Here is a 21,259-nt window from a genome sequence, read left to right as displayed (position 1 = left end):
CAAATCTCTCATGTTTATAAGCATGTATGATGGATACATATGCTTTTCATGCAATATTCTACAGCAATCTCCTAAAATTACAGGCTATGCAAATTAAAACGGTGAAGAAATGAAAGCCATTTACCTAGCAGCATAGATGCACAGGTATCCATGACATAAGTAAAATGGATACTACTATGTAACTGAAAAAGGCAGTAAGGCTTTTATGTGCCAGCATATTTTCTAAATGTTGTAGACCCTTTCAAATCTAGTTAAGCAATTAATTGGATATGATATTTCTGAGGATCAAGCAACACTGAAGAACAAAACCAGTAGCAAATGATTCTCAAATTATGTATTTCATATGGAGTGTCTTAACATTCAAAACCGAAAATTATAAATTGAAAATTACCAAACAAAACCACTGTGATATGCTCAGCTCTGTTGTTCTTCAAAAAGTCCCATGGTGGCTGGGAAAAAATCTGACCTTTTGACCATGAAATGTTTCCTGTTAAAAAGAAAAAATAAGAGAGAGAGATATTCCTTGTATCTATATGAAGTGTCCTATGCTCAAACGTATTCACTTGCTTACAAAGATTGTGTCCATACACTGACAAATTTGACAAACCAACCAGTCCCATGTACTAAATCACATTATTATTTGATACATGACTGAGGATACTAATGTCTTCTGCCAACTGAGACACAAATTTAATAGCTAGCCTGTCTTTACATCTTTACATGTAAAATAAAGTAAAATAAGATAATTTGCCCAGTCTAATGTGAATAGGGTTTTTTTGGGGTGGCGGGCAGGTAAAGGGGGGAAGGGTATTTAAGATGAAGCACGTGAATTTTCAGAATCCTATGCAACTGTTACTACTACCACCACATTTTGGCCAATTTCTCACCATTTTAAAGATTTTTCTGTTTTACCTTGATAAGTAAAGTTACATAAAACAGGAATAGTTCTGTTCTACCTATGCTGATGATTTACAGTCTGGATTTACTGTACATTCTGGATGTACTGTAAAGACGTAGCATGGGCTTTGCTTTGAATTTTTTTGTTTCACCTGTAATACAGATCTCTTCTCTGGAGTACAAAATTGAGTAAAGGACTAATTAACATAGGGCTGCATGGTCCCTGAGATGATATTAAAGTGCTTAATGAATTGTACGATACACATAGCTAAAAGTAAAGAATGCTTTCATGCCAGCACTGTTCAAAGTTTCATAGCTAGTATTGGTCTTTCTTAGTCTAAGCTTTAAAAGATCCAGAAATCTAAAGATATTTTATCTTACTCACAAGATTTCACAAATTCAAGAAACCCCCCAATTTTTCCTTTTCTTATTACACCCATATTGGTACCTAGTTTGACAGATAATATACTGCTTGCACTGAGGCCAATGTTGGATTCTGCAGCACTATTAAATGACAGGTCTTCTAGGCTCCTCCATCCATCAGAAGCGATTGCTTGGAAATGGTTTGTCACTGCCTGACTCACTGCTTTTGAAAAATCATCCCATGATGTCTGTTTGCGGATATTTAAAGCGCATATTGTGTTTTCTGTATCAAATTCCTCTGTACCACAATGGGCTGGTTCAATGCCACTGACTGAAATCCTTACAGGTACATTAACAGCATCTGTTGAAAAACAGAAAACCAAAAATGAGAAAAACTGTAAAACTCAATTAAAAAAATCTTATTATTAAAGACCAATAACATCTAGTATTGCAAAGGAAAGCTACAAAATAACTCCTGCTACAGAAAAGCAACTGTTAAAGAGCAGCACAGAACACCACCACAAAATCAGAGCAGTGATGAAAAGCAAATATCAAGGTATCTATCTTTTTCCACATTACAAAAAACCAGTATATTATGCTTAAATAACAGGAAGCAAGAGAAAACTTACTTAATCTTTTATTTCCTCTTTACAGACTAATTTCTTATAAATTATGACAGATGGTAGATAGTGTCTTAATGTTTCAGTTTATTGTGGTTGTGCACATTTTTATTATCGATGCAGAATGGAATTTTCTGGCACTAGTGCACAAGTGGAAAAAACAGTTAGCTGAGCCAAATATCTTTAAATAAAAAGCTGAGAGCTAAGACAGAAAATTCACTTGGAAGTGTATATTTGATTTGCTATAGAATAAGTTGACAAAATATTAAAAAAAAGAAAGCAGGAAATTTACATGCACATTCTAGAAACAAAATTCATTTAATGATGTTATTTTAAATCTTGCTCTTTGAAAAATGGAATACAACTCAACAGAAGCAGCAGCAGTCTATATGGATCATTTAGATGACTAAAAGTGAAAATGAAACTATCTTCTCACTTTAATGCCAAAACAATACCTTTCAGAAATTATCCCTGAAATTAAAAATAAGTGCACCACAAAAAAAAAGATATTAGCTTGCTATGAAATCTTCCAACATGATCTTAGTTTTGCTTTTGCATTCAGAAGCCAAATCTTCAGCTGATACAAACCAATGAAGCTTTTCTGATGTCAGAAAAGCTCTGATTTAAACCCACTAGCCTACCATAGGGAAAAGATTACTCAAAGGCATCCTTCAGATGTGGGATTGTGAGAAATGTATCAAAGGCTTGCCCTGCTGATGGCTGGACCTCAGGGAAATCAGCAAAGACTGTAAGAAATACAGAGGGTTCTCTACAAGGAAACAGGCCCCTAGGACAGAGGTACAGTGTATGCCTAAATTTCAGTGCATGCGTCCTCTACAGCATAGCTGGCAATCCTGGCCCCCAGTCTTTCAGATCTGTCGAAGCACATTCTCCTGTCCTACATGCATGTAATTCCTTGCAGCGGAAACCTTACTGGACTGTGAGGAAGGTAGAGGATGGTACATACACAGCTTACCCAAAATGCAGTCTTGGCTTGTTGAGGCATATACCCAGATGAGAGTGGTGTTTCCAAGCTTCCACAGATCAGATATTGTGGAGGCAAAAAATGTAATTATGATTGCACTCATGTTAACTACAGGCTTAACAAATGAAAGAGAAGAGAAATGGAATACAAAGGTTCTAACCTGATAAAAGCAGCTGGATTCATGATAAGCTTGACCAGAGAAACAGGGTACTAGGACTGATGAAAATAATACAGGTATCAATTTAACAGGCTACAGATTCAGTCATCAGAAATTGGCTTCAGTCTGATAAGGAAGCAGACCACAGAGGAGTTTGTAATAGAAAGTGAGTTGTGTTCCCCTCTGCACCTACAGTAAAATGGTAAGAACCTAGATACTGTAATAGCTGAAGAGGAAAATCAGAAGCAGCACACAGAAAGCTTCCCGAATTTGTTGATAATCAGTGAACCTGACTACCCACAGCCCTACATCCCACAACACAAACACAAAAAAGTGAATAAATTCAGAGCATACAAATCTACAAAGACAATAGTTCTGATTATACAGAGAAATAGAAAACACAGAACTTGTAAGTGGATGGACTAAGTTCTAACTCAAGAAATACACAGGTCAGCCTGCTCTACTGAATTTTGAGAAAACTTACAGAGAAGGAAGAAGACAACAGGTTCCAACAGAAGAACAATCTTCTGACAGAAGTTAGTGATGTTGGAAAAAAGAAGTTGTTTGATCTTGTCTCTAAGACTTTTTTTGAAGAATAAAACAAACAATCCCCATAACAAGAAAAAAGTGACAAATTAAACTATGCTCTAAAAAGAGATTCAGATATGACTAGATGATTGTCATAGCCTGAGGAAATTTGACAGCTATCCACCACTAAGTGATTTTCCTGCAAGAATTTGAAGAAAAGATAAGAAGAGGATAATAGCTTTGGAAAAAGTAATTACTAATATTAAATTCAGAAATTTTAAGAAAATATGGATGTTTGCACATGTATAATATATACCATCTTTTCAAATGGCTTAAAAACAAAGACATAAGTCATTTAATAACCTTCAACCGAATTTTATCATATGCTTTTGCAAAATTTGGAGAACAGAAACTTGCTAGGTTAAGAAAACTTAATTTTGTGGTGCCACAAAAGTGACAACTACCCTTTTACCATTTCTCATTTTTGTCCCACAAGCTCTTTACTAAAACATTTTTATATAGTGCTGATAGTGTTTACTTACTTAAGTTTTCTAGGAGATGTTTGCAATCATCAGTAGCAACATCATGCAATGTTCGATTACACTTATCTTTTCTCTCAGCCTCTAGTCCACCATGGCTACAAAGGATTTCTAGACAGTTCTGCAAAGGTAAGAACTGTATTATTTACTAGTCCATTTGCTGCATTAAAGAGTTCTACCAATATGCAGTTAAACTCCTAACTGAAATTCTTACACATGCATTTCCAAAGAGAGTCAGCTATGGAGTTCCTATATACCAGCGTCCAAATGGTGTTCCTCACAGAGTTCAAAACCAGGAGTAAAAATATTTTATAGCAGACTTGAAAGTCTCAAATCAAGATTTTGAAAAGGCAGAACATTTGCAGCCAGGCTGCTACAGTCTCCAAGCATCAAGTGCTGATCAGTTGAATCGAGAAATTCTTAACATTGGTCACTAGTTTAGGTATTCACATAAGGAAATAGAAGCCCAGCCATGCATCCTGTTCTGAATATCTTGGCCTCAATATTCAAGCGACACTAAAAAAGCAATTCTAACACTTAATACAGACTAATTAATGAATCTATTCAGATGGCAATCCATAAAACCAGTTTTCACTTTGCAGTTCACCGAGTAGGAATTTCCATCATGCCTCACGCCATGTGAGCGGGACACAGCAAAACAAAACCAATCATTTTAAAATCACCTTGCAAGCCTCTTCTTTGGCAGGTAAACCTGAATTTCTGTAAGCATAGTAACAATGCAGTGAAATAAAAATGCATTTCTATTAAAGCCAGAGCACAAATATTCTGTGGATGCCAACAACATGATGTCCTTTTAAAATTAAAAAAAAACCTGCTTGTTGCAGGTTTGGCAACTGTTACCTGTTTTGTAGCTGTTCTAACAGAAAGACTTTTGTCTTTCATAAACTTTAACAGTCATTCAAGCTATATTTCTCCGTGAGACGAAATTTTACCAGATTGTGGTTCCAGCACTTGTAAGAACTTTTAAGAAATCAATTAGCTCACTAACTTCGCCAGAAGAAAATGAACGAGAAAAAAAAAGCATATTTTCTTGCCAGGTTAGTACGTTAACTGTCTCTCAAATGCGTGCAATGAATGGCAAAGGCAGCAGAAGGCAGAGGACTGAACCGTGAGGCTGAAGGTGGCAAGTAAAGAGGGAAGAAAGTGGGAGAGAACAAAGAAATGAGGCTTATTTCCTTAGCAAAATGAGAAGTTTTGTTGGCTCTGTTGCCTATGAAATAGCAGCTAAGATGCCCTAGCATAATTAATCTGTAAAAATGGCACCTACCAACCTCAAAAGAAAAGGGTGCAGATGCCAGCGACTATCATGTAGTGTCATGAATGACATGCAGTGCAGATAAGGGATTAGAGAATGAAGTCCAAGTGTTAACAGTACTTCAAGATGACTGTTAAGCTTTCTTTAGGTTCTTAATATCCCAAACATCTCTTGAGTCAATAAATGCATTTAATCAAATACAATTATATAAAGTCTTGGCAACGTCAAAACCAGGAATCTGACTGACAGCTATATGATGCCTTCATCACCTAAGAGAATACCCTCAGCCTTCAATGAAGATCTTATTAAACAGTTGACTTGGAATGTGCTCAGAAACTCAAAACCACGAGTTATGCATGAAAGGTATATGTGAAGACTTCCAGTGTCAGAGCCTTCAGAGAAAACACCTAGCCAAAGCCTCTTTTAGTATATAGTTCAAAGGTCCTGAGGATTATATTATTGCACAAAGAAGCAACATATTGCACACTATTTAAGTATTTGCAGACTATAACAAATACCTTAAACTCCATCTAAATTGAGATGAGTGGAACCTGAAATAAGAGTCTGTACCTGCCTAACAAACACTGATAATGGAACATTGACTCTGTTTGTAATGCAAAATGCTGAGTAAGCAGTGGCTGGTCCCTAAAAAAACCATAATTTAATAAACTGAATCTTAAATCTGTGCCTACTTTGAATTTATCATAGTAAATTTATCAGGAAAAAAGCGAACATAATGATAGATACTGAATTACGCATGTAATCACAAGCTGATTTTCGAAGTCTTGGACTATATTTTCCTAAAATTTACTCTCTTCTGTGTTTAGTATCCTCTATTTTCTCCCTGGGTAAAAGTTTCACAGTAAGATCTGACTGACAGCTGTCATAAAAAAAAAAAATCCTTTAAACAGTCAGTGTTAGAAGTGTAAAGCTTCTGATGTCAAATCTTTCAAGTAATATTCAATTTCCAGAAATCTTCCTGTTTATCATCAGTAAGACCTGTAAGGTCATTCTCCATGTCATCAGTTACCCAAACCCCCCGAAAACTTATTCATTGCCCACTAAAAAGGCTGCCCGAAATACCAAATTAAACAATGAGTTACTGCACAAATCTGATTCTCAGATTTCTTGTCCTCCTCTTCCTCCCACAGGAAAAATTGTTCCTAGTTAAATCATCCCTAACTGTAACTGGAAACTATGTCCATCTAATACCTACATTAAGTACATGACACCCAATGAATTGGCATTTAGGGTAAGATTCACCTCACTTTAACTTTGAAAATCTGAATCTCAAGTAATCATGTTTTCTATTTTTGTTGTTGTCCCAAAAGAAACAGGCATGTAAATACGACAATTCACTCCATTTGACACCTAGCTCCCCGGGTAAATTATCCACTGGAATTCTCTCTCTGTCTCTGTTAAATCAAGTGTGACAATAAACTACATTACAAACTTAGATTTAATATCTAAGTTTTAGTTCTTCAAAGATAAAAAAGAAGGATTTATCTTGCCTAAATTCTATCAGGTTACTGTAACTTGTTCCCATAGACTGACCTTAAAGCCTTTTGATGCTGCTATGTGGGCAGCAGTCCAACCCTCTTTGTCGGCATGGTTGATGAGATCTGCAGAAATAACAGGCTTTACTCTACTGCTATAGTTGTCTTCTCTCTTCTCCAAATCAAAGTAGTCTAAATTAGACTCCGCAGCAGTCAAAGAGTTCCCATTGTTTGGCTCTCCATAGTACATAAGGAGCTTGAGACTGTCAACATTACCAGAATCCACTGCTGCATGAATTGGTGACCAGCCATCCTAAAAAAAACAAAAGCGAAAAGCACATTCCCACCAAACACATAGAAAAATGGTTGCAGAACTTATATCAGCAATGAATCTGAATGGAAGGCTCTGTTTGGAAATTAAAAAGGTAAGCAAGAGTAACATCATAATCCTTTGGGAAAACAGAGTTGCTTGTATATGTTTGGGGTGGTAGAAAAGGAATAAAATGTAGCAGAAAGAAAATTTAACAGCTTTCTCCAAGGACAGTCCAACAGACAGAAACTTCAAAACTTTTCTAGAAGAGTCTAAGTGATACAGGACTTACCTGCGGTTAATAGACTGTTTCCTTATCGTATATCAAACTAACACGATTCTAACAATCAATAATTTGTTTCATGTTGCATTAATCAATTTATTAGTCAGATATTTTCATGGTTTTGACATCATAACTTTCTCTCATTTCAAGTCAAATATATTTACTTTCCAAATCCAAAATAAATGAATCAAAAAAATTCGGTGTAACACGGGAGCAGAATGTACTGTGAAGCTAATACTCTTCGTGCTGTTGTTTCTGGACAGCCTACATCCCACATCCCACATTTATTGTCATGTTTACGTCAAAGTCTTAACAAAAACTTCAGGAAAGCACCTGAAAAGGGCAATACCTAGATGCTGATTTTGCGACAGTCCTCTTCCCTTTCTCCTGCATATACATTTTTTTTGCCATATTCTCCCATTTGTGGTATATGAGACTTTACAATACTGGCTGGCACATTCGGGGGTGGGGTCCCCCTCAAGGACAACAATAAAGCACCCTAACATAAAAGGTGGAAGCATAACCCCTATCTCCACTTCTCCGCATTAAAAATAAGTCAAAACAGAAGAGTTCGGTTTTGCTGAAGAAAAATCTGCAGCAAACTGCAGGCAGAATCTGAAATATGTAAAATAATACAGAAGTCGCACAGTTTAGGAGATTTTAGAGACAATATACAGCTTAAAAAAACCCGCAGAAAGTATGATGAAAAGAACAAAATACTAATTTCAAATTACATGGCTTATTCCAGCTTTAAAAAAAACTTTAAATAAATATTTTAATGTAAATATTCCCTAGCTGTTTGCAGTTATTCAGTACTATACAAGGTACTTTAACTTTACAAACTGTGTTAACTTACACTGGTTTTTACTGTTCGATCTGCTCCACCTTCCAACAATAGCTTAATACAATCGTTATTTCCATTTTTACAGGCCAGGTACAAAGGTGTCTGTCCTCTTTCAGCAGCATGGTTAATATCAGCCTGATACATAATTAGTAATTCTGCACACCTACAGAAAAAAAAAGGTAGTAAAATTATCTTGTATTTGACATCCAAAAACACTTTATAACTTAGAACATTTAAGTATTTTTTTTTACAAAGTATTGATTTTATAGACAGAGATCTGCCTGTGATTTTATCCATCACATACACACAGCTATAAGGTATAATTTTATACATTCACATAGATAGAGAGACAGAAAATCAGGTTACTTTAAACCAATAAATCTTAAACAACTGTAGAAGCATTTAAAAACCATGAATATAAAACACTGAATTTCACAAGGCTAATAAAAACTTGATGACAGCTGCTTAAGAAAAACCTTCAGCTGAGCAAAAAAGTAACATTTCTTTGCTGACTACTGATATTAAAAATAGTTTTAAAATGAAAAAAAAAAAAAAAAAAAAGAAAGGACTAGGACTAGCTTTAGACACCAGCAAAAGGGACACTGGCTTAGGGAAGCAAACTGGTTGGGACAGCAAAACAGCTGTGGCCCTACTACCATTCAGATCCCTGAAAGAAGGCTACTACAGAAGGATGGCTTGGGGTGTGTTGGTAGCAGCTACTGGATTAGGGAGCATAGAAGATTAGGTGGAGGACTGAAGAGTGACTCACTAGGGACCAGGCATTTGGATCCAAGATCCTGTACTTCCTCACAACCCTGTTGCAGTAGGTCCAGTTTTCTTCCCAATTCTTTTGCCAGGGTTGGCTCTCTTCGCCTTCCCAAACCCAGCCTTTCCGCAACTCTCAAGACTTTAGAAAGATCTTAATTCCAGTCTATTCCCTCTGCAGTTCAAAAAAGGGCTTTAAACAAAGATAACTCCCCATCTCTCTGGCTCAATATTTATTAGTCCATAAAAATAGAAAGATATCAACAATAAAGCCTTGAAGCAACTAATGCAATACCATATAACTGCTGGTTAGCAGACCATACTATAGCAACAGGATGACAAAATATTTAAAGCAATGTAAGATATATATAAGAATATAAGCATATAACAAATAACAGATAAAAAACCACAAGTATTATAAAAAAAAAATTTCTCCTTTTAGTGAGCTCTTATTTAGTCAGAAAATCAATCAAGTTCAAGATAAAATGACCAATTTTAGAAAAGAGTAAAACAGGTAACATTCATATGAATTACTTCACTTTCTGAAAATGCTCAAACAGAAAAAATACAGATAAAAATAGTGCTCTATCTTATCAAATGTTGAATGTGTATCCTAACCATACAGCCACAAAAGTCATCTTAAGATGGGCTCATAACAGGACACCTCCATAAACAAACTGCATATTGAGTTATAAATCTGCTATGTTAAAAATACCTGGTTTGTTATTTTGCATTGTATTCAATGATTCTGGAAATGCTACACTGACTTTCCACCTCAAGATCAGGTAAGGTCAGCCTGGCCTGGACCACATGGGAAATGATTTTGAAAGTTTCTCCTAAAAGCATTTTCTGAATTGGTGATATTACTGAACAGCCCTAAACAACTATAATTTCTTTCTGACTCCATAACTGGGGCTGGAACAAGAGTATTGTGCCAGTTCAGGAATAAGGTTGACTGACATGTCACAGGGGACTGGCTAGCAAATCTGTCACAGATGAGTGCTGTGTAATTGATAGTAGTTTAGTGCTGTCATTAACCCCAGACTCTTAGTGCCGTCATACAAGTAACACAAACTATGAAACATAACACTTGAAAGGGGACAGATTATACTATTGCCCCAAATTCTGCCTATTACAGAATTTTTCTGAGCCAGAAGTTGGAAGTGATCAATAACTCAAACAGCCTGAAGCATTCATAATCTCTCTGATATTTTTGGCTGGCCCCGTTATTATTCCATGGTCACTTTTACAATTCAGGTCATGTTTAGTATCTAAAAAAAGTGCAAGTGAGAAAAGTGTTTAGGGATATCATACTACATAAGTAACTCTAAAGGAGAAAGAATATAACGTCTGCAATATCATAAAACAGCAGACGATATATAGCAAAGTGTTGCGAGGGTAAGTCAGAGAAATAAATAACTTCCTATTTAAACAAAGTCTAAGATATCTATTTTGGTGAGAGAATACGAAGAGTGTATTTTTGGTTTGTCTTGTCAAGTCACATGTAATTTTTACAGATTTATGTAAGACACAAACATTTAACTAGATATGTATTTCTGTGCTCAAAACACCCAGTGAGAATCTGCCACCTCTGGATTAAGACTTCTAGTAAAAGATGCCCATTAGTCAATAAGCTTGAAGTCCACTAAGAAGTGTCAAGGATCTCTAATGATCCTTATATACTCGTGGAAGAATCATAGACCATAAGAAGGACAGGGATCCCACTCTTCCTCATCGGGGGGTCAGGGCCTATCACAGTGCAATAACACTCAGACTCTGACCCCTATATGTTACTATATCAAGAGTCAAATTCTTAAAAATAATAAAATGCAACATTAAAAGAATCAAAAACTGAAAGATAAGCAAACCCAAAGATACATAAACCAAAGGTAAAGTCTGTAATAAAGAATTCCTAGTCATGCTGTTTAAGACTTTTTGCGTTTGTAAAATAGCTTTATCTGGATAAGGATGCTCTGGAAGAGATTATCCAGTAGTTGCTTCCAACTTGCAGTTCTATTTCCTATGATTCTATGATACACAGTAAAGCTGCAGAGTGGAAACACAACATCAGTCTTCAGCTCCTCTGAAGAAGGGAGGAAAAGGGAGGAAAACACCAATCATCTGGATGAATTGTTGCGTACTGGTTCTCAGTATAAAAAGACGACAGAATTTTCCAATCATGCTGTCATAAACCACTAATCTTTATAAAATTAGGAGCTTCAAAAAGTAAAAGGAAATTATTGTAACTACATTTGAAGAATGTTCTTAGAAATATTCTTTGACTCATACATTGTTTTCTGTTTTTCAAAGTTACTGATACAAAAAACCTTAAACCTTAAAAAAACTGTTTTGTTGTTTAAAGTATTTGATTGTGTATGTCTTAGGAGAATACTCAGATAAATGCTCTTTTGTCCCTGAACATGATATTCATAGTTCGCTATGATTCAAAAACTCAGTGCAAAAACAATTCCTTTCCTCCTTCTTCTGTTAAACCTGTATTATGGCTGATAACTCAAGGAAAATTAAGAAATTCAAAGGTATGACGCACATGTAGACCAGTATCATATTGTGGTTACTAAGATTACACGTTCAACAACCTTAAGAGCTGCAATTGGAAACAAAACAAATGGAAAATATTAAAACCAGAATGGCATATGAATATGAGTTTCAGTAGATGCTTTCAACAAATGATAGTTAAATGCATTTATACCTAAGAATGCAACAGTAATGTAATGAGAAAAGTATATATTATAATGTAAAGAGAATATAAAATTGAGTAATAGCTGACAGGCAAAATCTTAAGATTTCACTTACTTGACATGTCCCTGAGCAACTGCTGAACACAAGGGTGTAAAGCCATATTTATCAGCAGCATCAACTTGTGCTTCTGCAGTCAGCAGCAATCTCACACAATCTATAAATCGAGCAAAAACATAGACTGATGCAACAAAAACAGAAGTTACCAGAAGTTAAAACCTGCTCAAGGGTCAACAGCAGCCAGGCTTTTTGACTATACACCATACACCTTAGCGAACCAAAGCAGATGCTCAGGAAGTAGTTTGCAGGAGAGAGGTGGAATGGCTCCCTGGGGCACCACCACTCTACTGCAAAAAGGGCCTGGGTTGGGTTCTACTGGGATCCAAAATTGTGCCCACTGCTGGCAACTCCCACAGTGTTAGCTAATTTAGGTACCTCCAAAGTGGGGAATTTGAATTATCCAGCAGCCCCCAAAGGCAGCACAGTCCCACTGGCAGTCATGTGACACATCCCAAATATGACAGCCCCAGGAAAGATGCTCACAAGCTACACGTAACTCAAACAACAGGCTGGCCAGTCTTGTTTCCAGACACTGACGCGGGATTGCAATGACAAATAAGATAAGCTGACAACCTCGAACCTCCCAAACCCATTCCCATTCATGTATTTCCAAAATGACGTGCTAGAAATAGTACCAGCCTGCTTCCACCATCCTACAGCTAAATTAAGATAATTAATTACATAGTAATTAGACTGCTTTTCATCCACAAATTGGAATATCATTTGATGCAATTATGTTTGAAGAAAATACTTAATCTGCTCTATATTCTTGAAATTGGTTCTAGACCAAAATAAAACAAGTCTTTTGTAGTTGAAACTACTACTTTGAAAATAAGCTCAGCTAGAGCACCAATTATAAACTCCTGACCTGATTTCTGAGCAAGCTTAATGCACTCTGTTCCAGCACTGGGTAAGATCTCGGAGCCAAGCTTTGCTAGTGAAGTTTATCTCTAGATATCAGAAACATATATTTAGAATTACTTAGAAATCTGACTAATCTAAAACATTCCTGAACGTATTTACTCCTGTTACAATTCTTTCAAATATTAATACAGCTGTTGTGGAATTGACTGAATAAATAATTTAACATGAAGAAATAACATTTTAAAACACTGCAAACTATTATGTTGTAAATTAAGACTCTTAAATTCTTAAATAAGTAATCTGATATGAAATAACTTTTTTTTTTAAAGTTGGTTGTCAGGATAAGCTACCAGGACTTCATCTGTAATAATTTTTTTAAGTCAGAAAGAAGCTCTCAGTTAACTAACCTTCCTAGTATTTCCACTTGTAAGATAATACCAATAAAAATCAAACTATATTTTCAATCACATTGTAACAGAAAAAATACTCTGCTAACAACAATATTTTTTTTTCCTCTTTCCATTGTCAGTCCCAGACTTATATTAAATAATTAACTTGAAAATACAGATTCCTGCTTGACATCCCAAAATACTTCTAAAGTTTATGAAGGATGTTGAAAAAATTTTCTTCTAGCAGTTTCAAGTATCTGGCTAGAACACTCTTTGGTGTCTTTGTAAAGCATACGTTAGCCATGCAAAAGTCATGAAGAACGCACAGAACAAGTCCAGCTTTCTAGAAAGGTATGGTTAACTCACAATTATTGATTGACAGATCATTCAGGTGGTAGCTTATCTGTGTGAAAATACTGTTTCTGATGAAGACGACTGAAAAGAGCTGTTTATTCTCAGGGATAGGTGCAAGGCATGAGGAAATACAGCTAGTTTCGTAAGGCATACCATGTGAGCTAGTAAGGTCTACATGACCTGTTCTGGTGGCATATCTAGCAAAATAGCAAAAATCTCCAAGAAGCCTGGGTCTTCTGGATGGACTTTTAATTGGGATTTGCAGAAGGGTAATTTGGGTCAATCCAGGCTCATTAACTCCAGTTCACTGCTATCTGCCACAGAAGTAATCAGCATTGGAGGGGACTGGGTGGAAGGGCAGGCACAAGACAGACGCTGATGTTGTCATCACTCAGTTAAAGGTTTTGGTCAAAGCAAAAGCAAAACATGGAAGCTTATTAGCACAAACACCTGGAGACTTTACTGCTCTCCACCACAGTTGGGTAGTTAGTTCTTCCAGAGTGCTGGCAAACACCATGCAGATACATCCAGTGGCTCGGCAGAGCTGACTCCATGTAGCTGTATGTCTCTGCACCTCACTCCTTTCTACTTCCCACATCATTCCAGATTTTCCTATCAATCAGGGTGCCACAGCCTCCAAATACTCAGGATAGAAGAGAATCGATTATACCATAAATGCATATGATTAGCACATAGCTGAGTCCAAAGGATACTATTATTATTCTCTTCACATCTCTCAGTTTCAGGAATTCTTGTTACTTCATTCTTTCTTTCTCAGCCACCTCACGTGTGGCAGAGAACAGTCAGGATTGGCAACACAATACAGATATGCAGATATATTAGCTGAGTGAACTACTGTACATGTTATCAAGTGCATAATAGATTGAAGCGGCTCCTGCTTTGTTAATGGATCAAACCAAGACATCCTGACAAAACAATCTGTTCAGCTACCCCAACCTAGTGGTTAAATAATAAAATCAACAGTTTCCTCATGTCCATTCAAATACAAAGAAAGTATTTAGTGTATATTTTTAGGGTGAAGTTCTCTCTTTCAGACCTACAGAATTGGAGACAGTGTGTGCAGGAAACAAAGCAGCTGCTATGAGCTTCGTGTGCTGGAAAAACCTTCAGCTGCAGCTCTCAAAAGGCAACTGTTTATGAACAGGAAGGCTACACATTTTGCAAATAGGATAGATTAGGAAGGAATATTTGAATGCTCTCTTTTCTGGTGTGATTCAGTTCTCTACAGACTGGGCTGACAGCACATAACAGCTGCTGCCACCATGCTAGTTACAATGTGTTCTACCTTTCTCTAGTTATCTACATCTCAAATACTGTATTTCTTCACTGAAAATGTGTGGAGATCATTCACTTTCCACTCTTCCCAGAATCTTTGCAACATGGTGTTTGTTTCTGAAGGGAGGTACTCACTCTGCTGGCTCTTAACAAGTCTAGAGCTCCTCTTTTCTTCTGGCCAACTGTTTCCCAGGAGAAATCGGAAAATCTGGTTAGTTGACTTAGAAGAAACAAAGGGTCCTGGAAATCTCTGAATCTATTTAGTTACTAACTCCAGGTTGAAAGTATTCTCAAATAAATTAAATCGTGGTGTGATCACCCACTAGGGTAAGCTTATGTGTTAAGTCTTACAGTTGGACTCGATGATCTTAAGGGTCTTTTCCAACCTAAATGATTCTGTGATTCTAAGGAAGAAAAAACAGCCAAAAGACAGTAACTTACCATTGACAATCCTACTCAACGCAATGAAAAAATTTGTACAATAAATTATTTTATCCTTCTTAAAATTACATCAGTGTCATTTCTTTCCACCTGGTTAGTTAAAAAAAGCTATTAAAAAGGACTTCTTAAATTAAGAGATTTATTCCTGTACTCTCTTTCTTAAGCCTATATATTTTTACATAAATTTGTTTTTAAAAGTCTCCACTTTGAAGAGCTGCATTTATCCATGCACTTGGGAACAAATGGCAAGTAACAAAGAAAGGATTATAGGTTGAAGTTAAGCACCAAAACCTTTCTCCAAAAATATTATAAATCTACTACTCTCAATTTTCATATAATGTATTAAGGAGACATCAATACTGCTGTTGTGTGATTCTCTCATTCAGAATTCATACAATCCATTTAGTCGCTAAAATGCACAGATTTGTACAACGAAGTGTTTTTCACATTCTGTCAACTATAAATAGAAGTGCAACACTAAAACCTTTGTAATATATTTTTTATCTTATAAAGTAAAAATACTAAACAATTACAGGATGCATATGCATGTGTTTGTTTTTATTATTGTGTTTTCGTACTTCTGTCAAGTGCCTCTCTTACTTGAAATTTTGACAATAAAACAAGAAACCAAATTGTCTCTGCTGTCAGTAAGAGCTGCTTAGTAACTGTAACTGAGAGTCAGGGCATTTGCTTCAAAACATTTTAGGAATACAAGATGAGTAAAGAAGAATTGGGTCAATTACAGTCTTCCACAAACACCGGCAACGATAAATGGATATAAGCCTAGAAGAATCTACAGGACATTCATTCAGTGAGGGAAGAAAAATAAAACCACACAATATAATAAAATTGGACTCTTAATACTGAAGATTAAAAGTTGGGAAAAAAAAAAAAAAAAAAAAGGTAAGTGCCAAAGGAAGAAAAGAAAATAAAGGACTTTTCCAATATTTTAAGGGTCTTGGCAACAGCAAAGAATCTGTCAGATGAAAAGGCCCAGATGTTCCTACAAAGTAAACCATAGCACCTAGCAAGCAAAGGCAAAATATACCATTCTGAACAAAGGGAAAATTCCTTCTATCCCTATGGCTGGTAGCAAAATTAACCCTGAACATGTCAGAAAAGTGTACGCTATCTGCTTAGCTATGGGTTTTGGATCCTAAATTTACTTTGATTTTTTAAAATACTCAAGAAAAATAATGAAATAGTCTCTCTAAATGCTATTTTGAACACTGGATCGGAGTTTTCCAATTGTGTCACTAACAAATACATTGTTAAATAAAACCACAAAGTACTCTTGAAAGCAGTAGTTTGAAAGGCACTATGTTCAACCTCTTACTGTGAAATAAAATCTTGACTTTACTAAAAATTAATGGAATTTTTGTCATTGGTATTGGTGGATTTCATCTTTAGTGTCCAAAACAACATAATGATAATATTTGCAATATAAAAATCTAGAGGATTTTTACATAAGTAGAAAAAACTACAGTAACATATACTGGAATTTTAAAGAAAGCTGCAGTTTGAGAGCCTTATGTTAACAGTCTGAAAATTATTGCTTAGAGTTTGTATCCCACGAAATTTGTATCCACTGCTAACATATTTGCCTCATTTTATAAATATATTCATAAAATATGAAGACTGACAGTTGAAAGGTTCAGAGATGCTACCTCCTTGAGACTGAGGGTTGGGATAGTGGGGAAAAGAAAAAGAAAAATATTAACTATCTCAGTAGAGCCTAGAGAACAAACTAAGCCTATTTCATCTAGTTCAAAAATAAAGACAGTTCATTTTATTTCCCAAGCAACACACTACTCTGAAACTATCTTCCATCATTTTCACCACTGCTGCAGAAGATCAAAACACTAGTGATGACCTATTCTTTCCTGCTTACTCCCTGTAGGAGAAAGTTCTTTCTTTCAAGTTGCCTTTGCTACAAAAGATCTTTAGTTTGTCACAGAACATGGGGTGATGATATCTGGTGGCTTTTTATAGGAAGGGAGTGGAGAATTAGAATGGATGTTCCTGCAGAATGTTACCACAAGCATGAATGCTTTCTGTGTTCCAAAATTCTGCCTCCGGAAGTGTTGCTTATATACACGCTATACTATGACTTTTGTCATATCATCTATATATCTCAGTTTCAATTTCACATTTGTAAAAAACATGCATTTGACTTAATTTAATATTTAAAACTTATGAAATAAGCTTTCACTGTTTCACTTGAATGTTGTAAGAAAACTTAGAATCACTTACCTGTATGTCCATTCATAGCAGCAGAATACAAGGCAGAATAGCCATCTTCACAAGAGTAATTAATGTCCAGTCCTTCTTCATTAAGCAGCATTGATAATAAAGTGACATTTCCCTGGGCAGCAGCTTGGTGAAGAAGGGTGGGCCTGCCACCCAGGGGGACAGGACCACCACTTGTTAACAAAGGGGTTAGGGAGGAAGACCAGCCTGTGAGTTAAAGCAACAGACGTTAGATGGAAGACACATAAAGCTCTGCATTTTCTGTGTTCTTTTAAAAATTAAAAAGGATATTCAAAATGACAGGATTTGTTAGTTTAGCACAAGTTTTGTGATGATGCTTTGTCTCTACATCAGAAGGTATTCTGAAGAATAAAAACTGTGTACAGGGGTGACAGTTGTTAATGCAAATGAACAGGATTTCATTACAAAAGGTTAATGTGAAACTTGTAATGAACTGTAGTAGCAGCTGGATGTCTCAAAAACAATTATACTGTTAAAATTCAGAAACTACCGAAAGTTTTATACAAGTTTTAATTTAATTGCTAATATGCTGGGAAGGTTTTTTAAAGTATCTAAAGAAAGGTTTCCAAAATAAAATACTTATTTTCATATGAAATTTCATCCTCCTTTACAGTCTTAGTGAAAACTTTGGTATTTATATCTCACCTGCAGTTATACAGACAAATCACACAGAGAGCCCTTAATAACTTTAAGTGTCTTTCAATAAGTTTGCAAAAAAATGTAGAAATCATTTACACAAATAATACAGAAATAAATATATTTATTATTGAACTGTACCTTAAAGTAATGTTCTTTTTACTCAGCAATACTTAAACAATATATTATAAAATGCTCCAGTGTGAATGAATAACAGGTTGTATAAAATTTACAAGTGAAAGTTTTCAAGTCACCCCATTAAAAATAATATTCAATTCAAAGCTTTGAAAGCTTAGGAGTTATCTTGGTTAAATGTTCTGTTCATTACTTATCAGCTTTAGTAGGGAGTTTGTTAAGAATATGAAGTTTGCTGCATAAGGCATAGAAAATTTTGTGCATTCTTCCTTGATCAAGGACTGCAAGAGAAAACAGGAGAAAGATTTTTTTTTTCTTATTTTCACTATTACCTTTAGAAAATCCACATTATATTTCTCCTTGAATAAATAACTTTGTGTTCTGTGGCCACACAAACTATTACGAGGCTAATATTATATTGCAAGAGCTGGGCAAATTTTAATTAAGGTCCAGACTTACACAAGAATCCATCATCTGAGCAGCCCCAATAAAGAACATGTAGTTTGATCCCAGTTCAAAACAACAAAAAATAAATGCTTGGAGTATTTTCATATTTGTTTCTGAAGTAAGCTAAATTTGTCATTTCAAATTAAGTTTACTGGTTTAGTATGTCAAGGAAACATATTTGCAGTATTTTCACAATGTTAACTTATTATTCAGCTTAAATAAGTTAAATATTTGATGTTGACTGTAAGAAGTCATCACTACAGCTATGAAGTTACCTTATAAATCCAACTTTAAACTGACAATAAACTGTAAAGTTAACTCCATCCATCTTCATTCATTCATTCTGAAGCTACCTTCTGACTATTAATACTCTTACTAATATTTGTTTCTTCAGCATTTTTAATCAGAGGATTTTGAGGGTTTTCTGAAGTTTGTTAAAAAAAAAAAAGGCAATACACAAAGTAAACTGCATCCTTTAAATGGTAAAAAAATATATGTATTCCCACTTCCAATACTTGAGAACAATTAACTCTTACAAAATCCCCAAAGGTCTGAAGAATAACTTTTGTTCTTCCTTTCCATTTTAAAAGTGTTTTTATTTTTCCAACCTTTTGTTTTTCTTTGAAACTAATGGTGCTGCAGCTGTTGCTATATACATCAATGTTTTTAATATGTTACTTTTGTAGTTTTTACTGTCTTGCCATGGTAGTTAACTGATAGTGGACGTTGCCTGGGTGGCACTCCAGATGCTAACATTCTTTGTCCAATTTATATTGGAATTATTTGGGGGAATCTGGGGAGCCTGACACTAAGCTTCAAGCATGAAGTTCACTTTGCCAAGCAATTTTGTGATATGGATAGTATTTCTGGGTTCCCTTCCTTATTGAAAATAGTGCAAGTCTTTTGTTGTTTTTTTTGTTGTTTTTTTTTTTTAAAGCATCATTAACAGAAATGTCAAAATAAAAGGATTTTTTTTTGGGTGCCATATGTGCTATCTTAACTTTCATTTCAACTCCTTGAAATGAAAAATATGTTGTTACAATTCAGTTCTGAAATTCATTATACTAGGTTATCATTAGATGAAAACCTTCTACTGAAAAAGATATAAAAAACAGGTAATAACATAAGCATAACTTTAGCTTCTATTATCAATGTAAAGCAATACAGTAAAGCTGAATTCATCCAACAAAATACACCAACATTAGAAAATACCAATAATTAAGGTACACCATTACAGACGCAAAAAGTTAGGAAATGTGAAGCATCTGTGAAAGCTTGTAGGGCATGCAGTGATGAAGGGCAGAGGGACAGACAAAAACAGCTTCTGGCATCAGCTTCAGAATGTGAGATGGTTAATTTCAGAGCCCAGATCAGTCCCTCACCCCCCCACTTTTATCTTCGAAGCCAATTGTATTGACAGAATAAATCAATCATTACAGAAATGAGCAAAATAAAAACCATACTTCATTGAAGAGTGACATAAAAAGCGCAAAACCAAGAAGAAAGTGAAAGCAGAAATCCCAGGGGTATGAAAATCCAGCTGCCTACATTCATTTCCATTTTGAAGTCTTACAGCCATTGAAATGTAGAAATCCAAACAGAGCAGAAGCATTTTGGCACCAGTTCAAAGGCTGCTGAAGTTAATGAAAACACTGTCGCAGATTTTGAATCAGGCCATAAATGTTCATTGTAATTTCTCTGTGCGCAGTCTGTTCAACATTAATGACAAAAGCTGGTGTCTTTTCCTACCAGGGATGAAAAGAGCAACATGCGGTACAATGCCCCATGTCTAAAGGAAGGTATCGACACATTAATTTAGCAGAATGTGTAACTGAAACAATTGGTGCTGTGATTTTAAGTTTGCTCTTAATAGTTGTTGTTTCTAGAACCAAGACACGACACTCCCTTACTGAAAATCAGGCTGTTGATATGTCCTTAAAGCAATCTGAGCTAACTGGGAAGCTGTTTTAAAATTAATAAATAGAACATTTTAGTGATTAGGCTATTATCAATTCTTCTGACCCCACAGTAAGAAGAAAAAAACATGAATTTATTGACAAACAAAAAAATATAAAAATGGAGGATTCTTTCAATGTCTTTTTAATATGATAAATTTGTTTTGCACTGTTGTTTAAAAATATTAACAAATCCTGATTGAGCCTCACTACTTACTATACAATAAAATGTGAATAAGATTTCACCATGCCCTGCTGTAACTGAAAGTAAAATTGAAATTCTAAACATTTTCTGAAAAAAGTAAATAAAACAGAATAAAATCAACCAGAACATTAATAAAACTAACTGAATCTGTGCCTAGAGGGCATGAAAATGCAGATATGGGAAGGAGGTTTCAATAGTATTTGTAGTTTGTTAGATGTTGTTCACCTCAAGAAAAGTCATACTTAAAAAAGAAACTGAAAAAAGAAAGTGAATAAGTGACATGAATTCAGGCATTACTGACCACATTATCTTAATGAAAACAGTGTTATTAAATTTGGTAAAGTCAAGTGGTGGCAATTTCATTTTTAACATAGACGATTTATTTT

At 35.3% G+C, this 21,259-nt stretch overlaps 1 protein-coding gene across 4 annotated transcripts in view; it reads right to left on the bottom strand.

Annotated features, from left to right (window-relative positions):
• Positions 1-21,259, bottom strand: part of CTTNBP2 (cortactin binding protein 2) — an 87,805-nt gene that overhangs the window by 20,532 nt on the left and 46,014 nt on the right. For all 4 annotated transcript variants that reach the window (XM_087766706.1, XM_087766707.1, XM_087766709.1 and 1 more), the window contains exons 5-11: positions 17,478-17,681; positions 11,878-11,977; positions 8,311-8,461; positions 6,920-7,174; positions 4,093-4,210; positions 1,346-1,621; positions 392-487 (exon numbers count right to left, since the gene is read on the bottom strand). In XM_087766706.1, coding sequence (XP_087622832.1) covers positions 392-487; positions 1,346-1,621; positions 4,093-4,210; positions 6,920-7,174; positions 8,311-8,461; positions 11,878-11,977; positions 17,478-17,681 — 1,200 coding nt within the window. The remainder of the gene's footprint in view (positions 1-391; positions 488-1,345; positions 1,622-4,092; positions 4,211-6,919; positions 7,175-8,310; positions 8,462-11,877; positions 11,978-17,477; positions 17,682-21,259) is intronic.

Source organism: Nipponia nippon, unplaced genomic scaffold (genome assembly GCF_047370975.1).
Source record: "Nipponia nippon isolate SJK-2023a ecotype South Korea unplaced genomic scaffold, ASM4737097v1 scaffold_3, whole genome shotgun sequence".
Taxonomy (NCBI): Eukaryota; Metazoa; Chordata; class Aves; order Pelecaniformes; family Threskiornithidae; genus Nipponia; species Nipponia nippon.
This window is presented reverse-complemented; position numbering and strand designations above follow the sequence as displayed.